The 20,973-nt window shown below is 39.6% G+C and overlaps 1 protein-coding gene across 1 annotated transcript in view; it reads right to left on the minus strand.

Annotated features, from left to right (window-relative positions):
• Positions 1 to 2,617: 2,617 nt before the first annotated feature.
• LOC138018717 (uncharacterized) overlaps positions 2,618 to 20,973 on the minus strand; it is a 69,505-nt gene continuing 51,149 nt past the window's right edge. Inside the window, exons 7-11 of the mRNA XM_068865402.1 lie at positions 11,051 to 11,517; positions 10,164 to 10,236; positions 5,337 to 5,365; positions 4,971 to 5,003; positions 2,618 to 3,334 (exon numbers count right to left, since the gene is read on the minus strand). Of these exons, the coding sequence (XP_068721503.1) occupies positions 2,877 to 3,334; positions 4,971 to 5,003; positions 5,337 to 5,365; positions 10,164 to 10,236; positions 11,051 to 11,517 (1,060 nt within the window). The 3' untranslated portion in view covers positions 2,618 to 2,876. The remainder of the gene's footprint in view (positions 3,335 to 4,970; positions 5,004 to 5,336; positions 5,366 to 10,163; positions 10,237 to 11,050; positions 11,518 to 20,973) is intronic.

Raw genomic sequence — 20,973 nt, forward strand, 5'->3', positions numbered from 1 at the left:
CAACATTTTCACCGATCAATATTTCAAGCCGGAATCTGGATAACCAGTGAACAGTCAGAGCAGGCGTTGCCATCTCCCCAGCAATTCTCCTGGAAGCAACAAGATGGTGCATGGGTTTCAAAGTGGATAAGCATCCCCGAGGTGTCGAAAGCATGCAGCCAGCTCATTTGGTGCAGTTGCAAAGGAGTGTGCACAAGGTGCATTGCCAAGTGTTCCAAGGCCTCGCTAGAGTGTACCCACTGTGTAAATGCAAATGCGGGATAACTAATTCCTAAACAGGCATGGCAGTTTAACAACTGTCCATAGGAAGTCTCATGAGCAAAACAGAATGAAACATGTGCCTTGTCCAAATGTCCAAGGAAATAAACTTAAAAATTTAAAATTTATTAGGACTGTGTGTTTGGGAAATGTACAAGCTGAGACTTGGCTCTTTTATTTAGAATTTGATTTCTTTGTGAGCTACCTCTTAGGTAATAAGCCTATTGATTTGTATCACTACTTAAACCTGACATCGAGATCTGTCTTTAAACTGATGTGCAATTATCATTACCCAGGCAAGGTAACTAACGAACAGAGACTAGGCACTAGACAGTGTTCTTGTAAAACTAACGTAAACAGTGTAATAATGACTACACAATACACATTTAGCCTAAACATGTCATTATCGCTTTTTATCTAGGCCAAATATACAACAAAATACGACCCGTCACATGCCAACCACAGGGCGCCCATTCTCTCCACTCGGGTGAAACTTAAATACCCCATTAATCCTATACCAGAACCGCTTGTGATGGGCACCACCTCCAGTATTAGTCAGTAGGTGCTAAATAAGCTCTGTGCCAAATTTGACGCTTTTGTCACTTCTGTAACCATCCGGCTCATATTTTGCATTAAGAGACCTGACTAATTAGCGTTTTGCTGAGATCTAAGATACACATACTTACGTAAGCCGACCTGTTTATGGTCAATAACATTTGTACCCTTTCATGCCTGACCGATGCTTTTGAATGCTGATTGCTGGGTCAGGAAAGACAAATACTTTGATGCATATCATTTAAAACTTGCTATATTGTGACAAAATCTACCTCTATGCGAAAAATTTGGAACAATCAAAGTACCAAAATCTCATGAACATGTTCCAAGCAATAAGTAAGGATGTTGGTTATGACATCATTGAAGCGAGTAATGACCAAATAATGCCAGTATCTGAATTAACAGATGACAACCAAAAGCTCGTAATATTCGACGATTTTGGGTGTGAAAAAAACCAACGGCCATTAATAATTATTGATTATTTTATCAGGGGTAGACATAAAAATTATAGTGTAATATATTTGTCCCAGCCCTATTACAAAACTCCAAAGAATAGTAGGTTCAATTGCTTGCATTTTTGTACATGATGTTCCAAGTACAAATGAAAAATCCCTTATTTGCCGCAAAAAAAAAATTTCAAAAAATCAAAACAGCTATATGAAAAAGCTACAGAGCATCCATATAGCTTCATCTATATTGATAAGCCTCGAAAATTTACAACAAAAAACCTTCATGAACAATTATAATATACACCAATTATATAAATGAGTTATTCCAACTGGTTACTACAAACAACAATAACAATTACTACTCAAAGGGGATTACCAGGCCTTGCATTTAAACTGGACGACCAGGGTAATTATTACATCAATCAAAAACGGTTAACCAATCTCAGAAATGGTGTTTTCGATAACGATGCTTTAACCAATCTCAAGTGTTATCAGCTATAACATATCAATCCGTTGATCTCAGTGGTTATTTAAAACGAGATGGGAGCCTTTCAATGACTGGAAATCTTGATATGGCAAATAACAATGTGATAAAGATGGCAAAAGTTACCAATAATAGCCATGCTGTAACCAAACACCAGCTTGAAACTGGATTGGCTTCAAAAGCTGATAAAGCAGACCTGAATAATTTTCTGCATATCACAGGAGAAAAAATGCGAGGAGACATCAACCTCACTTTTAACCACATTTTTCAAATTCAAGATGCAAATATTGGTGATGGATTGGTTTCAAAGAGTTATACTGACCGAGGATTGCAAACCAAAGCTGATAAAACTAGTTGGCTGATTATTTGAAAAAGGATGGTAGTGCTGATTTATCGGCTTATTTGAAAAAGGATGGGAACACAGCCATAGGATCAAATTTTAACCTCAATAACCATAATATCGTCAATCTCAAAAAAGCGTATCATAATTCTGATGGAATCAATTTAGAACAATTAAATGAAGGTATTTCAGCACTCACATCACAAAATAGTAAATTATTGGGCAATTATATAAAGCACGATGACTCAACCCCTATGACCAATAATTTTGATACCGGTGATAATAAAATCGTTAATTTGAAAAAAAAGGAACAAAGCCGACTGATGCTGTTACCCTTGAGCAATTAGGGGAAATTCATATAACACAGCATGTAAACAGGGTAACTGTTCTAGAATATATCATGCAAGGTGATGGGGAAGCCAGTGTCAAATTTCGAACAACAATCGATGGTCTTGTGACATATATTGACACAGGACATCAGATCAATAAAAAGTCCTACAAAATTCAATTCAACAAACAGCAAGACAACACTTATTATAGCAGGTGTGCCTTTAATCTGTTTAAGCTTGTTAGAGACAATCTAACAATAGTACACTCGAGTTTACAGCCATAAATCTAGCGGTGAATACAAAGGCAACAGTTCACATTAACTCGGGGAATACACATTTGAGATCAATAATCAATATGAGTCCAATTAATGCCATTCAACATCAAAGACCTTAAGGGTATTTTCAAAAATTGTTTCTAGTTTTGGTTTTGTAAAACCATATTTGGGTGTTTGTTTTTTTTTTTAAATTGATTTTTTAATATTGTCCTCATATTTTTGTTTCATTTTCTCAATATTAATTTTAGTTCTTGGTAATGGAATTGGTTTATCTTGAAATTGAATTGGGTGTTGGATAATATTTTCTTCATAATTTTCAATCATTTTTTTTACATTTTTTCGAGGAGTTGGAATTGGTTTATCTCGAAATTCTATTGGTGGTTGAATAATATTTTCTTTTACACTACGATGTATCAGATGAGTAGATTTTTGAAGTGTATTTGATTTATTTTTTTCTAATATCATATCAATAAGATCTTGTTTTTCGTTAATATTCATCTTTTTATCAATATTAGATTTGATAAAATCATTTTTTACTTTCAAATTTTGTTTTTTGGAATAATTTTTAAGTTCATTGTATTTGTCATTTTGTCTTTTTTTAATAACTAAATCATTTTTGTATTGTGGTGTTGGTGGTGGTGGACCTGCAATAAGACAAAGGAATTAATTAGAAAGGAATTAGAAACAGGAGCTAAAGAATTGATACCTCAGTCTACAAGTAACTGTAATTGGGTGAAAATAGTGTGCACTCAAGAACATCAACAACAAAACGTTTATAGCCAATCGTTAATCATGAAAAACAAATTGTGAGAACTAAATCAGTTCGGAAGACTCTTGAAAAAGGAAAAAATGGCCTGGGAGACTGGTAAATAAAACAGCAAAGTGTGTTATTGGTTCGCTTGTGACTAGTTGCTGAGTCAAATGCAAGTTGAGTTGTCATAATCACGATGGCAAACCCAACACTGTTTTGACACTGTTATGGGTAAACACAGCTAACACCAAATCAATCAATTCATTAAAAACAGTTGCACTTCTAAGACAGTTTACATGCTGTTTTTATTTTCTGAAATTGCACCAAATGAGTCGCACATTATCATTGGAAGCTTATAACGATTCCTTTATTCTTTTAATTAATTAGTATTTTAATTTGAAAAGTAGGCATAAATAAACATACAAAAATGAATTTGTTTAGTTTCCTCATTCCTGTTGCACTTTGTTCTTTTCTCTTTGTATGCTATGGTAATAATTTCATTTGTAATCAAGAGCTTCATTTTTCGATGTTTACCCGGGGATACTTGAAAAAACCCAAGCGCCTCTTTGCAGGAATTAATCCTACAAACTTGGTTAGGATGCTCTGCCACTGAGCAACAGGAGACTAATGGTAGCCTGGACATACAAAACTAGGTTGATGTCACATTTGTGCCACCATACTGCAAGGATCTAATTGCAAGGGACCATATTTGGCATTGTACTAGTTAGGATGCTCTACCACTGAGCTATAGAGTCATGGGAGCCATTAATCAGCGTACCAATGGCATGGAACCTACGAATCTCCTACAGCTAACTGGTAGAGCATCCAAACTAGTAATTGGAAGGTTGTAGATTCGATTCCTACAAATTAAAGGAGCACTTGGATTTTTTTTGGTACCACCACATTAAATGACGTCGATCTCATTTAGTGTCAAGTAACCACAGTGATATAAAAAACAAACGTCAATACCATGCAACTTTTGGTGGCATGATAACTAGCGCAGCTCAGGGATTACATAGCTGTGCTTTCGGATTCATCTAACTTAGTCTTTGTGAATGCTGTCTTCCTCTTTATTTTTTCGCTGGAAAATATGAGTAAACCTGTTGATGAGAACCTCGCTTGTAGTTCGTCACCAGCTCCTTTGTCTTCTAAGTGTAAGAGGTAAATGCAAAACCACTGCCAAGTGAAGTGAATTGATAGCCATGCAACTCAAACGTGAGTTAGTTTGTTTCTATTTTGTCCGTGTGCAGTTTGACAATCAACTAAATGAAAAATTGCAAAATGCCTGCAGAGCTTGCTAACGTACTTCACGTTGAAAACAATTTTGTCCAAAAGAAACCTTTCCTTTGTATAGGTGACAGTAGCACAATGGAAATCCTCTAAACGTCGATAAAAACAAAAGCAGGAAAGCTAAGGGTATGGGACAGATTTTCAAAATCTTTTGATAAAGACGTCAGCTATTTTTAAGTAATACACCCAATCATAGTCCCACCGAGAATTCACACCCCTTAATATATTTAACCCCTTACCTTCAAAACCATACTCTTCTTCTCTTTTCGAAACTGCATGAGATAAAAAAACATAAGTTCACCCTTACACAAGTTATTATTATAGATAATCAACAGTCTTCAACAGGCACCTTATAAGTGAAAACCAGCACCCCTGTTATGTTAAGAGTTTTGCAAATGAGAAATTTCTCAATATTGGAACTTATCTGATATGTGGGACCACAAAAAATAAAAATAACCTTTGACAGCTCTCTCACCAGTGGAGTTTATGAAAAGCAAAGAACACTACACATGCATCTGCCTTGAATGCAGGAATTTCAATGATTCCATGCACGCTCTGTCTTAAAAACCGACAAGCAAAGCTGGTCCTGTACAAAATAAACTTACCGTCCTGATCCAATTCCATCCGCTGTTTCCTACATTGGAAGGAATAAGGTAGATTACAGTTCACATATCCGTCCACAAAGCATTCATTAGTAAGTGATTCTAATTAGTGAGTGTACAAAAGGACTTTAGTAATGACTTTAGACCACCCTGGAAGAAGACACTAAGCATGAGTGTTGAAACGTCCAGTCTTCTATTGTAACTTTTTAAAGTTGCATTCATTTTAAGCCGAAGTAGCGTGAAACTATGTTTGACTGACAACATTTTTCACTTCTTGTTAACTAGCACAATGCGACAATCCTGTCAAATGACTTAAAGATAATTAACTCACTCGTGTATTCCCTTATGCATGCATGCATGCATGCATGCATCAATTCAGTCACACACCCACTCCCTCACGGATGCACACAGTGTCTTACTCACGCATTGATTCATTTATTGTGAACGATAAAAAATAGGGCTGCCGACTGACGTAATACGTAGCTTTTCTGAGAGAATTCTGTTTCGTATGACGACAAGGTGATTCTAAGTTTTTTTTTAAATTCAAGTTAGCGCAGTTTTGCTACATTTATGCCACTCTTTTGTTTTTCAGCATGAATTTGAGAGCATTTCTTTTGCTCAGCGTTAAGAAATTACTTCAGAGGCTGAGTTTCCATTTCTTTGAAACATTGCTGTAGACTTATTACGTATTCAAGTATTTTCACCAAAACTAAGGCGAACAACTAGTCACTTAGTAATCTCGGATTATTGAAGTGCGTTCGACAGTCGATTTAAAGGATAAGAGCACATACTTCTTGAGTTGGTTTCAATAAGCGCTGAGTACTATGATTCATGTGACAGGATTGACATACTTTGCCCTTGGCTAGACTCTGAATCATAAGCATAAAGTGCGAGCTGTTTGATTTAAGAAGGTAGTTGAGGTCAAAATAACCCCGCATCATTTCTGAGGGAACAAGGAAAAAAAAACTAAATTTGTGGAAATCTGGATTTTGACGAAATTGTCTAAATGTCCATTGTGAAAAATCAGCTTGTGGATGCAAATGGCCTCCATATGTGCATCTGACGTAACAAAGCACGTACAACATACATGTAATTCAAGATGGCGCTGACAAAGCAGATGAACGAAAATAGCTCACCCTATGCACAGGATCCCCAAGATAGAAATTGCGTTCTCCCAAGTCAAAAGCAATAATTACTTTATTACGATTGCTCTGGTGATGGGTGATTATTGAAGATGGAATTTTTTTTGTCGTTCGTTGGCGACTGTAAATGATACTAACAGACAGACAGATAGATCATTTGCAACGCCAAAACAAAAGCCCCACAAATGCAAATACGGAAGAAAACCCGAATGCCCGAATGCCCGATTGGGGGAAAATGTCCACAAACGAATGTGTTTTACCAAGCGACTATAACAACTGAAACAACAACAATAGAATCATACGTTGGTATGACCACAAATTTTAAAGAACGCTACAGTGACCATCTTTCCACCATCCTAACAGACAAAAAGAGACAAAACTTTCGAAATTCACACTACAAAAGTATAGAGAAGTAACATAAAATGAGATGTCATATATACCCTACAAAAATAAACACTGCCTTTTCGCATTTTCAGGCGTTCTGCCTGTTAAGTGGGAGCTGGCAAGCAAGCAAGCACAAACTGAGCAACCCAAACTCAAGAACCAAATAGACCAAATCGGCTTTATGCAGTCCAAATGGCCTAGTTTCGAATTGTGTAGAAACAAAAGAACAGAGTCGAGGATTAGGGGAATAATTAGCATTTCGTATTGTTCAAAACGAAGGAAAATGCAAATTATTCCCCTGAACCTCGACTCTGTTCTTTTGTTTCAACACAATTCGAAACTAGCCTATTACTCCGGTGAGTAGTGTTGGGAATTGTCTTCAAATAGATAGCCAACACTCTCACAATGACAACTGTTTTTATTCTTGATGCATTTCTTACACTCTCACCTCTCCCTTGGACATAACACTGCATCTAATTTGATTGACTCACCTTTCCTCTCGACTTCCGATATCATGTGCCTTTTCTACTGTTGAAAGTTCCAAAGTTCGATCACTTCAAATTCTCGCTTACACTTTATATTGATCAACAAAATCACTTGAATCATGCAAACATAAGGATATCAGAAAGATTTGTCACAATACACTTTCTGACACCCCTTCCCCATATGCCTGCACTTGAAGACATATATTACACTGTCACGGAATGAAATAACTGATCAATACAGCTCTCAATGATGAAAAACCCGGAACAAAACAAATGTACCAGCCCACAGTTTTTTAGCTGTTTTTGTTAAGGCCTTGAAATCAGAGTGCTCACTGTCTAAGCTTGCACGTCGTGAGGGACATCTTGAATCTGCAATCCTGTTGCGACCGCTGCATCATGCTTCGGCCTAAATTCAGAGGTGCCTGGGTTAATTATCTCAGTTGAATGGCAGGCATCCGATCACAGGACAACTCCAAAGGATACAGATGGTTCAGTGCTCTCTCAACATGACAGCTCCTCACCCGCAACTTGGCTGCTCGGGCGATGATGTCACACCTGATGTAAAGCTCCTCCACAACTCCCAGTGGCCACGTTCCTCTGTTTTGGTCTCCAGAACGACCACTTCTCCAATAGCTAAAGCAGCCTCTTCCCCAGCGTATTTCAAATTGTGACGCTCTTGTTGTGCCCTTAGATACTCCTTTGTCCACCTTCTCCATTTTGTATCTTTGCAACACTTCTATCACTGTGAGGGTTCATCTCCAGCAGGATAGTGGTCCCCACCAACTGCATGTTATTTGGCATTATAGTGGGCATTTGAACGTCATCTTCCAAGTATGCCAAGGGACAATTGTTTAGAGTTACTTCCACATCTAAAATCAGTTCTTCAAGTTCTGTCCAACTCAGGTAACCATTTCCATTCATCTTGTTTAGAACTTTCTTGACGAGCCCTACCATACGCTCAAACTGACTGCCCCACCAGGGGGGCGTGGCTCAGGTTAAATTGCCACTTTATATTCTCTGATGAAAGGAAATAATGAAATCTTTCATCTTGGCGCACTTGCCTAAGCCACTTTGCTGCTGCTGCTACGGATGTCTTCAAGTATATCTTTTCGGGTCTTCCTTTCCCTGCTATGAGGTGTTTAAGGCTTCTTTGTAATTCGTTTGTTTCCATGGTGTTCCTTAGCTCCAAGTAGAGTGCATGTGTTAGGCTACAAGCATAAAGGATGATATACACCTTTCCTTACTTTTTGGGACCAACTTGATACTTGATTGGCCCGGTGAAATCGACCCCAACGACTTAGAATGGATGACTTCCTTCGTTTCTGTCTCTTGGTAGATTCCCCACTGCAGGCTGACTACCTTTTTGGCCAGTCATCTTAGCTGCAGTACCCAGTAACCTTCCCTGATCTTTGCCATTGTTAAGCTGCCTCCCCAGTGTAGAGTGCAGTAATGGGCTTCCTCTACAAGTCATTTGGTTTAGGGGTGGATATTAGGAAGGAAGAACTGGTAATGCCCTTGAACACGGCCTCAACATTCCAGAATCCCTTGGTCATTTCATTGAACTCCCAGCCGTTGTTTATCGTCACTCTATTTCTGGCTTTGTACTCTCGAAGGTAGTTTCTGTCACATGCTCTGGAGGCCACTCACTGTTGTTTCAAAGCTAAACCAGTTCCTCAACACCACAGATTACAGTTGTTAAAGGACCCCCTCAGCTTCGTAGGTCCACAGGGTTTCCATTTGTTGGTACATGGCACCAAGTGATTTCTGGATGTGCTTGGATTTTTTTGTATTCGTGTATTCGCCGCTGTCAAGCCATCCATAACGTCACAGGGAAACCTGCCGATGCATTCTTTAAGGTGGCACTTGATGACTCCCCCAAGAAGAAAAGGTGATGACACAATACCAAACAAAGCAAAGGTGAATCTCAAGGTTTCTGAGTTCTCCCTAGTTTTCCGATGGAAACGGACCACATCTCTTTCTTCTTTCTTAATACTTGTAAAAAGGCATGTTTCTCCTGTAACATTTAAACTAGGTGCTTGCGGATTGGCGTGGGCAGATGCATCATCCACGATCCTGAGTTTAGTACTTTCACGGACAACAGGTCTGTGCAGAATGTACGATTACCGCTGTTCTACCGACTGAGCTACAAGGTCAGACGGTAGCAGGTCACGGGAATTTAAAATGTCAATCTCACGGCAATGAATATGTACAAGTAAAAGGAAAGGTTACGCTTTTGCAAATGGAATGGGCCCACAAACGGACAGAGAAAAACTCTGACCAAGGTGGGAATTGAACACACGACCTCTAGGTAGCTCAGTCGGTACAGCAGCCGTGATGTAGCCCGGAGGTCCTACGTTCAATTCCCACCCTGGTCAGAGTTTTTCTTCGTCCATGTGTGGGCCCATTTCCATTGATAGGGCTAACGCTCAAATGGTTTATATGGGTGGAAAAGCTACCTCACATTACTTTCAAATAGTTAAGTCTGTTGAAATATAAGTGCTACACGGCCAACGTTTCCAAAAACGTAACCTTCCCTTGTATTACTCGCATCATTGTATTAAACTCCACTTCAGTAAGATAGATAAGTGTCAAAGTGTCTCCGAAATGCTGCTCTTCACATAAGGATAAATAGCTGCCTTTACCCTAACCTAAAAATGATGCTAACCTGTACCCTTTAATACCTTATTGTTGGAAATATGTAGCAAAGGATTAGACTGAAAGGGAGACTTCATGAAATTTGAGGTACATTTAATTCTGGACATAAGTGCAGATGTCTTTTTTTTTTTTATATCCATTTCCATAACAGCTGTCATATTTACCTGTTGTATTCTTTGTCTGTTTGTGGTTCTGTCATCCTAAATGCGAGAGAGGATCGATGATCTATGCCATAGTCTAACCAAAGAAGCAAGAAAACCAGACATTTCCGTCATCAATATGTTGACCGTGTGTTGATACATACATATGCTAACACTTCATAACTGACGTCTACACACCCCTCACAAGACTTTCTTACAGTAATTTCTGTCGCTGTATTTCAAATAAGTAACCTTTCGATTTCACCAGTCTTTCAAAATTATAACTTCAATTTTAGCACAAACATATTTTTGATAATAACAATGGAACACAAATAAAATCATCAAAGATGCCCGGGCTTTAGAAAATAAGGAATTCTCAAGTTGACTTGATCGTTTTTCCAAAAAAACACTGTTTGAAAATGTGTCAAAGGTTCAAAGTTATCATTTTTGAAGAAGTGAAGTTTCCCTTGAATTTTTCCACGAAGCATTAAAACGAAATTAGTAAATTTTACAACTGTGTCAATCAGTGGCAAAAGTATTATCTAGACATAAATGAACGTTATTTGGGCAGGGCCAAACCATTAGACGTTCTTTACTTTACACGTTAAAAAACGCCCCAAATCAATATGGAAAGTTGTCCAAAAAGATTTCAGATGATTCGGCCCTTCAGTGGTTTAAGATTGAGATTGAAATGAGATTGATCAGTGTCCAAGTAAATAAGTTTGTATTGTCTATTTTAAATGCATTAGAATTTCAGAAAGGAAATTAATTCTTTAACATAGTATTAACTAAAGGTCCCTGACATCTACCTTTTGTCTTCAATATGGTTAAAATGGAAAATTTGACAGATTAGAGTTGGTAACCTTCCGACTTTTCCACAGTTTGTTTTAAGCTCTGAGATGAAATCTTACCATGCAGAGAACCCAGATCTTGTGTGGGATCAAAGATCCTACCCTTCATTAAGAAGGTAGCTCCATCTATCTTCTCGATGTTGGTTCTTGACTGAATGTGGTTTAAGAGATCCTTGAATGTCTCCTTAGGATTACATCGGATATCTAGGTGGTCCCAAGGCAAAAATCCAGGCAAATCAGTAATGGAGACAGAGATGAAGAGGACCCTTACTTCAACCTTCAGCTGAGACCCAGTGTAAATACCGAGGCTTGCTAGTGGTGTGTCAGACAATAGCATTTTCCCATGATACATCTTCTGGTCCTTGATAGGCCCTCCAAGCCTCGTTTCTACTTGTTTCATTACATCATTGACTTTTCCTTGGCTCGGTCGAACCCTGACATGGATGACTTCATGTGTTGACCCTTTGATGGTAATATCTAGTTCAGCATCAATTAACTGTAGGATCATTACAGGCGTTTTAACATCGCTGGTTTGAGAACAAAGGATGAAAAATCTCGTTAGCGCAACACAAAAGAGAGAATAAAAAGGAAAAAGAGAGGAAAAGGCAAAGGTAATAAAGAGAAACCATCCAACTAAAATTCACTTCCTCTTGTTTGATTTACTGATGACCCTCTGGATGCATCTTTCACTTTTGATTTTTTCAATTTGTTGTTCTTATTTCAGATCTTGATTACACAACAACCAGAGTCAGTTTTTAAGTTTTTAAGGGGGGGGGGGGGGGGAGGGACCCACCCCTGTCATAAATTCGGGAATTAACACATATAACATGCTTACGCAGTAATAGGCAATTCTCGAAATATCAAACATTCAGCTTGATGGTGAAGCAGTCAGGACAAAAACAATAGAAACATGTTTGAATGTATGTGAAAACAGTATTTGCATGTCATCCACTTTCCTTTGTCCTTGTCCGCTAAGCCTCTCTTTCAAGCTGAATGTTAATATATCGAAAAAGGCCTATTTAAGTCACCTATCTCACTATGACAACTGAAACTCTAAATCTGAATACTTTGAACCCGTAGTAGTTTCGTGTGTCACAGCTCTGTTTGAATAACTTAGCACATTTTCGATAAATACAGAATTCACAAAGCAAGCAAATGATACAGATGTTATTACTGACGTTTCGAGTCGTTATATTTGCTATTGCCTGTATACTGTTGTCTGTTGTTTTACTGTCTAATTACAAGTTTGCAGGAATCTAATTAGTGTTGTACACCACCCCAACTGCCATGTCGACTGTACGTAAAAAATCTACCTACAAATAAACCAGTAATTAAAAGATATAAAGGTCATATGCAACAGTAGGGGTAAACGGTACTCATCAAGCATCAATCTGTTGTTTGCCAAAAAGCGATGAGGCAGTGTGTTGTCATGTATTCAGTGCATGCCTGTTGGCATTGCTACAGAAAAAGTTCTATAAAGACAGAAAAGGTTTGAAACACAGCTACGATTGAGCATCTGACTGGCATTCCTTGAGACGCTCTAATTTTCTCTGTTTTTCTCTCGTTTTTTTTTTCGTTATCTACTAAATATCTGAGACAACAACCTGTCATGTGGCTTGGCATAAAATGATCTACACAAGAGCACCTTTGAAAATGACACAGTTTTCATAGTTGGTTTCCTAGCTAGAACCTGTTCTCGTTTGGAAGTCATTAACTCAGAACGTTATTGCAAGAGACAAACCTACTCGGAAAGGGCTGTCGATCTGGGTGCAAAAAAACGCGCAGTTCATGTGTGTAGTGGACAACAATACAGGGCAGCAGGTATGGCCGAGTGGTTACAGCAGGGTTACAGCAGTCTCACTAATATCATCCCTTTCAAAGAGAAACTATACACGTCTTAATATCTTTCTCACCAGAAGATAAATGAAAAATATTAATGACAAATAATAAACTCAATGAAAATGGAAACAAGCAACGTTAACTGTGATTCCAATGACTTCTCGACTCAGCACTTTTTCTGATCACTATCGAATGTTCAGGTTCTGGGGTGGGTGGATAGAGGTGCGCACTCTTTCAAGGTATGTTGGGGTCCATTGTCCGACAAGAATTTCTTGGGAAGGCCACGGTGGGATAAGTGTCCCTTTGTGACTGAAGCAGCATTTGCCTGCAGTTATGTCCTCATTTAATATGTCAACTTCAAACCAGTAACTGTAGCGGTCAACTGTCAAGGCATATCACTGTCCACAAAAATTTGGTTTATCAACGGAGTTGATACTGTAAATTGACCACCGTACAGAGATTCTAAAAGCTGACGTTTCGAGCGTTAGCCCTTCGTCAGAGCGAATCGAGGGATTATGGGTTACGTGTAGTTTTTATAGTAGAGTAGGAGCTACGCTATTGGTGGTAACATGGCAACCTGAAAAACAGGAATACATTAGTTAAATGAAAAGCGTTCGTTAATACCGTGAGGATTAAGGATGCCGATTTGAAAGATGAATTTTTGTTCCAGATTCTTGCGGCTTTCCGTCTTAGCTAGATGTAGGGAAAGGCCACAGATAGCCATGTGTTTTTTGGAGTGGTTAGGCAGATTGAAATGGCGAGCGACTGGCTTAGATGCATCCTTGTCATTCTTCTCAACATCGTGAAGGTGTTCGCGGAATCGGTCACCTAGTCGTCTACCTGTCTCACCAATGTATAATTTATTGCATAACGTACAGGTTATGCAATAAATGACATTTGCGGAGGTACATGTGAAACGATCGGTGATCTTAACAGATCGCTTAGGTCCCGATATCTTGCTAGTGTTAACAATGAAAAGACAAGTTTTGCATCGTGAGCGCGCGCATTTGAAAGTGCCAGGTTGCTCGTTGGTTTTGAGCGCGCTTCTAACTAAAAAGTTGCCTACGTTTTTGTCGCGTTTGAATGAAATAAGTGGAGGTTGCGAAAAGATTCTACCAGTCTCGGGATCATTTTGGAGTAATTTAAAATTACTAAGAATGATGCTTTTGACTGCGTGATTATGAGGATGGAAAGTGAGGGTGAATGGAATTCTGTCATTCTTATCTTTCTGTGACGTTTGTAGTGACGACTGTCGATCAAATTGTTGGGCGCGATGATGGCCCGCTTTGACCACAGAGACAGGATAGCCACGTTTTTCGAAGAACTGGCACATCTCCTCTGATTTGCTGGAAAAATCGGAGTCATCACTACATAGACGTCGAAGTCTAAGAAATTGAGAATAAGGAATGGAGTTCTTGACATGTGATGGATGTGACGATGAATACAACAAATAACTGTGTGAATCAGTAGGTTTGTAGTGCACACTAGTACATAGCACGTTGCCTCTAATAGAAACTTTGATATCTAGGAAAGCCAATGAAGTTTCCGAAATTTCCCAGGTATATTTAAGAGCCGGATGAAAAGAGTTGACGGAGGTTATAAATTGATCGAGTTCTTCTCTGCTGGATGAAATAGCGCTGATGCAGTCGTCGATGTAGCGGCCGTAGAGTTCAGGTTTGGGGCCGTTGTACTGATTAAAAAATTGGTGTTCAACATATCCTACAAAAAGATTGGCATAGCTAGGTCCCATTCTTGTGCCCATCGCTACACCATTAATTTGTTTGTAATAGTTGCCGGCGAATGAAAAACAGTTAAGCGTTAAAACTAGTTCGGCAAGGCGGAGGAGCGTTTCCGAGCTAGGTTCTTTGACAGTGCGTTGATCGAAAAAGTGCTTGAAGACCTTCGCTGTTAGGAATGACTGTGTATAGAGATGTAATGTCCATGGTGAAAATAAGTTTGTCTTGGCCGGAGAAATTGAAATCGCGGAAAATTTGTAGTGCGTGTGTACTGTCTTTAATGTATGATGGCAAAGATTTGACGATAGGCGTCATAATCCTGTCTAAGTAGCTAGAAATGAGTTCGGTGGGGCAACTACAGGCAGAAACGATAGGTCGACCTGGGTTGTTGGGTTTGTGAATTTTAGGCAAGAAGTAAATGCACGAAGTTCTAGGGGTGTTGATGATGAGATTAGTGGCAGTGTCCGGTAATTCTTGATTAACTATAAGATTTTGAATGGTGTCTTTGACAAGTTTTTGATTGTTGGAAGTGAGATCTTTAGGGATTTTGGCATAAAACGAGGTATCCGAAAGTTGCCGCAAAGCTTCTTTTTGGTAAAGGTCGGACCGCCAAACAACTACCGCGCCGCCTTTGTCGGCCGATTTGACAACTATGTCGTTGCGTTTACTAAGATTTTTAAGCGCCGCCCACTCTTCCGAGGAAAGGTTGGAAAATTTAGTGTTGCGATTGAATTTAAGTTTGTGAATGTCGTGACGGCATTTTTTGGTGAAAAAATCTAAAGAGGCAAATTGTCCCTCTGGGGAAGTCCATTTGGATTTGCGAACTAGAAGTGTTTCAAAAATATCTTTATTAGAAGTGTCCGAATCATCCTCTTTGTCGTGAAAAAAGGCTTTTAACTGAACGCGGCGAAGGAATTTTTCAACATCTTGCTTAATAGAAAATTCGTTGGTGCGTTTGGTAATAGGGACAAAATTTAGGCCCTTACTGAGAACAGATTTCTCTGAGTCAGTAAGCGGAAGATTTTCTGGAATTGTAATAACGGTATTATGGCTATGCAATGTAGTGTCGTCGGTAATTTGCGGACCCATTAATTGTTGAAGTTTAAGAGTCTTGGTTTGGTGTAAATGGTCAAACAGTCCAGAATTAAGTTGTCGGATTTTAGGGCAAATCGATTGTACTAAAATTGCTGGACAGATTTTGGAAAGTTCGGAGCGACAATGAAGAATTTGTTTGTCAAGTGCGATTCGTTTTTGGCACATAGCTCTAATTGTGATCCTCATAATATTACGTGAAAAAGAATTTTGCGCACATCGAATTTGGTGAAGATACTGATTTGAGTGAGAGAATGTAGACGCATGAAAGTTCGAGCGAAAACCTTTAGGAATGACTTTAGAATTGAGGCAACGGCCGATGAAGTTGATGTGACTACAAAACCTAGTTTTGGCGAAAATGAGAGTGGCTAAACGGAAAGCTAAGTTGCTGCTATAAGTGTGGGAAAAGGAAAATGATAACTTACGATTTCCTGGCGTAGCTCCTGGCGATGCAAAACTTGTCTTTTTATTGTTAACACTAGCAAGATATCGGGACCTAAGCGATCTGTTAAGATCACCGATCGTTTCACATGTACCTCCGCAAATGTCATTTATTGCATAACCTGTACGTTATGCAATAAATTATACATTGGTGAGACAGGTAGACGACTAGGTGACCGATTCCGCGAACACCTTCGCGATGTTGAGAAGAATGACAAGGATGCATCTAAGCCAGTCGCTCGCCATTTTAATCTGCCTAACCACTCCAAAAAACACATGGCTATCTGCGGCCTTTCCCTACATCTAGGTACGACGGAAAGCCGCAAGAATCTGGAACAAAAATTCATCTTTCAAATCGGCACCCTTAATCCTCACGGTATTAACGAACGCTTTTCATTTAACTAATATATTCCTACTTTTCACGTTGCCATGTTACCACCAATAGCGTAGCTCCTACTCTACTATAAAAACTACACGTAACCCATAATCCCTCGATTCACTCTGACGAAGGGCTAACGCTCGAAATGTCAGCTTTTAGAATCTCTGTACGGTGGTCAATTTACATTATCAACTCCGTTGATAAACCAAATTTTTGTATACTACTTCCCCACCGACGCAGCACCACAGTTTCTTTAGAAATTACCCCTTCATATCACTGTCCACTTTGCTTGAACAGGTCCTGTGAAACTAACTACCACAGGCCTAGTGGAATTTCAGGAGACAACATCGGTTCTTCAGGCAGGGACCAACTGTAACTAACAACACATAAAGGAGAATTGTCAGCTGCATTCCAGGTCAATACTCATCACTTCACAGGCACGAGGCACCATACCGTAGGCGGAGTTTACTCAACATCTTAGGTTGTAATTTCAGCGGTATGATCACCTTATGTACAGCATACCATGATATACAGAATGAGTAATAGTGACAAAGCTCTGTTGGAACATGAGATTAATCAGATGGCCAGCCATTAGCCACAAACGCACTCAGGACAGACAGCACTTTGTATTGCAACCTTTATTTCCTCTAATGTACCGGAGAGCATTGCTGGAGAATCTAATTCTAGGGTCTCAAGTTCTGTTCTGATCAACTCACGGTCCTTTTAGGAGAAGAAAAAAAACACTTCCTTTTGAGAGCCACTGGTCGTGGACAGTTTCAACGCAACTCTTGTCAGGTTATCTGCCAAATACGCATACACTATTGTGAACTTAAAAGGGTCAAGCTCTAGCATTGTATGCTGCAAGCATTTAGGGGCATTAAAGGCTTCTTGAAAGCAAGCAAATGGTTGGTGGTCTTAACGTAGAACAAAACCTTGCTTGCCCTACAGGTATTGGTAAAACTTTGTACATGCAATTTTGATGGCCAAGCACTCTTTTTCGATAGGAGCATAGTTCTTTTCAGTTGCTGACAATGTGGAGCTGGTGAGGCCACACAATGCCCGTCTTGTAACAGTGCTCTACCAAGGACTGTGCGCCTGGCATCTACTTGTAACACGGATGGCTTGTTCACAAAAAACAATTCAGCATTACGGCACTTGCTATCATCTGGGGATTGGGGATTGGGGAAATTCCATTACCAGGGAGAAGGGTTCCCACCCAGGTAACTTTCTTTACCTTGAACTGAAATTTCTTCCGATTCAAGGTTCACTTCTTTGCAGCGCATCATCAAGTGTCATAAGTTTACACCACGAAACTTTTCATCAACAGTTTCTCAGCTTCCAAAAACTATGATGTTGTCACTCTTATTAACTAAAATTATCTTTCAAACCTTCCAGCACCTCATGGTGCCATTGCTGGTACTCTTCCGGCCACACACTGACTCCAAACAAACAAGTCACAGCCACTGGTAACACATGAATGGTTTTTAAAAATTGAAGAACTCTCATCCAACAAAAACTTTGTGAACCCTTTGTGAACATCTACACAGGAAAGAACTTCAGCATTGTTCAACTTTGGAAGTAAATCATCTACAACATTTGGAATGGGGTACTTCAGGACCACGGAGGCTTTGTTAATGGTTTGACTGGGGTATATACAAACGTGTATGCTCCCATCAGGCTTTTCTCGGCAAACACTGTTAGAAATCTGGCGAGTGGGCTCCGTAACGTTTTTTTAAGGGGGGTGGCTGTTAACTACCAAACCTCTGCTATGGACCTCTGCAAATAGTTATTTCTGAAGTCCTTAACTCTATAGTTATCCTTTTTTGCCAAGTGTGTTCTATTTAAAATTCCTTTGTCTGGTTCGAATCACAACCATATTTGGTAAATCACAATTACCACAAATCAAATCAAAAGTTGGGGAAAACCGGAGTACTCAGGGAAAAACGTCTCGGTGCAGAGTAGAAAACCAAGAACCTCAACCCACATGACGCCGAATCTGGGAATCAAACCTGGGCCACACTGGCGGGAGGCAAGTACTCTCACCACTGTGCCATCCCAGCACATTAGGGTCCATAGTGATGTGAACCCAAACTTCCTAATACTTTATGAACATCCTTAAAAATGTCCAGCACTATGGCCTTGATCAACTTTCCCCAAGAAACTAGTACATGAAGGACACTACACAGGTCAGGACTACTAGTGATGGCCTCTCTATGAACAGCTGTAGCAGTATCATGTACTACACTGTCAGCCACCACTAAGTCAATATGACTGGGTGAGTCGGATGCAGCATGCACAAACTCCTCTGGTGGAGGGCCCAAACCTACTGTAGTTGACGAATCATTAAATCATTGCTTTGCGCCCCCCTAAGGGCTGAGAGTGACGGACTGCCCTTTATCACAATGAGACCCAGCTTGATAAAATCAGAGCCACTCAGTAGGGATGGTTGTGATTCCATTACTTCTTCACTCGACAGCTGAAATTCTAGGGGAAAATACTTTCCTTAGGTTTCACAAACCAACTGTACCTACCCCACAGGCCAAATGACACCTCTGTATGTGTGAAGAGTTGCATGAAATGGCCTAACAAGAAAACTTACATTAACACCAGCTCGACGCAAACTCTGCAGGTCGCCCAATGCCAAGGTTTTGATTGTCGAAGCAGTGTCCAATTGGAGTGTCTTCCATGAAAAACAATTGTTGACTACTGATAATTTGAACGACTCAGATATGACTCAAGATCAGACTCATCCATGGCATTCACAATATGCAATTTTCTTATGCACTTCCTGGCAACAAGGTCTTCCTTACCACAGTTCCGATACACATACTTGAATAAAACTGCGCGACACCTTTCTTTAGGGTGCCTAGGCTTAGCTCCACAATAGTTTGAGTGACTTCAGTGTGATCCCTTGAGCTGAACAACACTTTGGGGGTGGTGCTTCCCTTCTTTCGAGCGAGAGCTTTTATCTGCCCATTTGACTAGCTCCTTATCTCCCCGTACTTGCCTCGTCAGTCTTTTTTGCATCCATAGAGGATTCATAGTCCCTCCTTGTTTCCTAGACCATTAGTGCTTACCTTCCCTGTAACGTTTCGTCTACTAAACCCGCAATAACCGACCCACTCGATCCTCAAAATCCCCACATTCACAATACTTGGCCCCATCTACCACTCAACATTCCCCGGAATTATATGATTCTCCTTCAGTTTGAAATATGCGTCCCTTCTTTGCTCGCTTGGCTTGAACACTCATACTGCCTCCAAATCTCTTGATGAGAGCTTGAAGAACTTTTACTGGGTTACTGCTATCCTCGACAAATAAACAAAGTGTGTTGTTACTTGGGTTTACTAATCTCTTCATCCCTTTTGGAACCGCAGGAGACTGGACATGCATAAATCCACAGAGCCTTTCCGTCTTTGCTGTCAATGTCATATTGGCAGAGCCAGCTTTAGGAACAAACCATCCCATTACACACATATTTGAACTGTAAAAGGAATCAAGTTGATTCTCAAGTACCGGTAGTAATCAGGGTTCGAATCCTGTTCAAGCCTGAATTTTTTAGAGTTTCCTTTCGTTACTACTCAAGTAACGTTTATAACTGGGATGATCTCCACCTTAACTTGATTTTTTTCCGCAATTCAAATATATATAAGCATTCATCATATCTCAATACGAACTCATATAATGCTCAGCTCCCAGATGCCTTGATGGCTCAACTGGTAGAGCACTGCACCAGTATCGCAAAGGCCAGGGTTCAAATTCTGTTCAGGCTTTCCTCTTGTTATTTGTCAAGTAACGTTTATAACTGTGATGATCTGCATCTTGACAACAATCTCTAATCTAAAACGTTTGCAACTTCTTCATACAACTCACATACAATAAAGCTGAGCCCTGGGATACAGCAGTCCCACTAACAGGTGCATGAAGTACCTCAAGGATCGTGCCCTAGCACTGTTTACACCAATATATTGCCCTGTACTGTTTGAAACCATATTCTCAAGAAGCACTGCTGTGCAGATGACAATCAGCTCTACAAATTATTCAGTTCTAACTCTGCAACAAATGCAACAGACGCCGTAAAGTCTATGACAATCTTTTTAGGTGACATCATAAGCTGAAGCTGAATGACGAAAAAACTAGGTACTAGACAATAAATAGTAAAAGTGAATATTGTTTGAACTGTACAAAATTTGGGTACGTGGTTTGATTCTAAATTAACCATGTCAATGCATATTGGTAAGTTTATGGTTCTGCCTTCTATCATCTGCATGGTATTAAGAGAATACACAAGTATCTATTTTCTGATGTAATGAAGTAGCTGACCAAAGCAAAAGTCACCAGCTGCGTTGTTTGTTGCAACAGTCTGCAGGTCTACCTGATTATCCACCGAATAAGTTAGCCGCAGCCGGGCTTATCTACTTGTATGTTGCTCCTAGGTATTTCAATTCAAGATTCTGATGATAAAACTTACAGCAATCCTGATACTGACTACACAC

The sequence above is a fragment of the Montipora capricornis genome, chromosome 10 (genome assembly GCF_036669925.1).
Source record: "Montipora capricornis isolate CH-2021 chromosome 10, ASM3666992v2, whole genome shotgun sequence".
Classification (NCBI taxonomy): Eukaryota; Metazoa; Cnidaria; class Anthozoa; order Scleractinia; family Acroporidae; genus Montipora; species Montipora capricornis.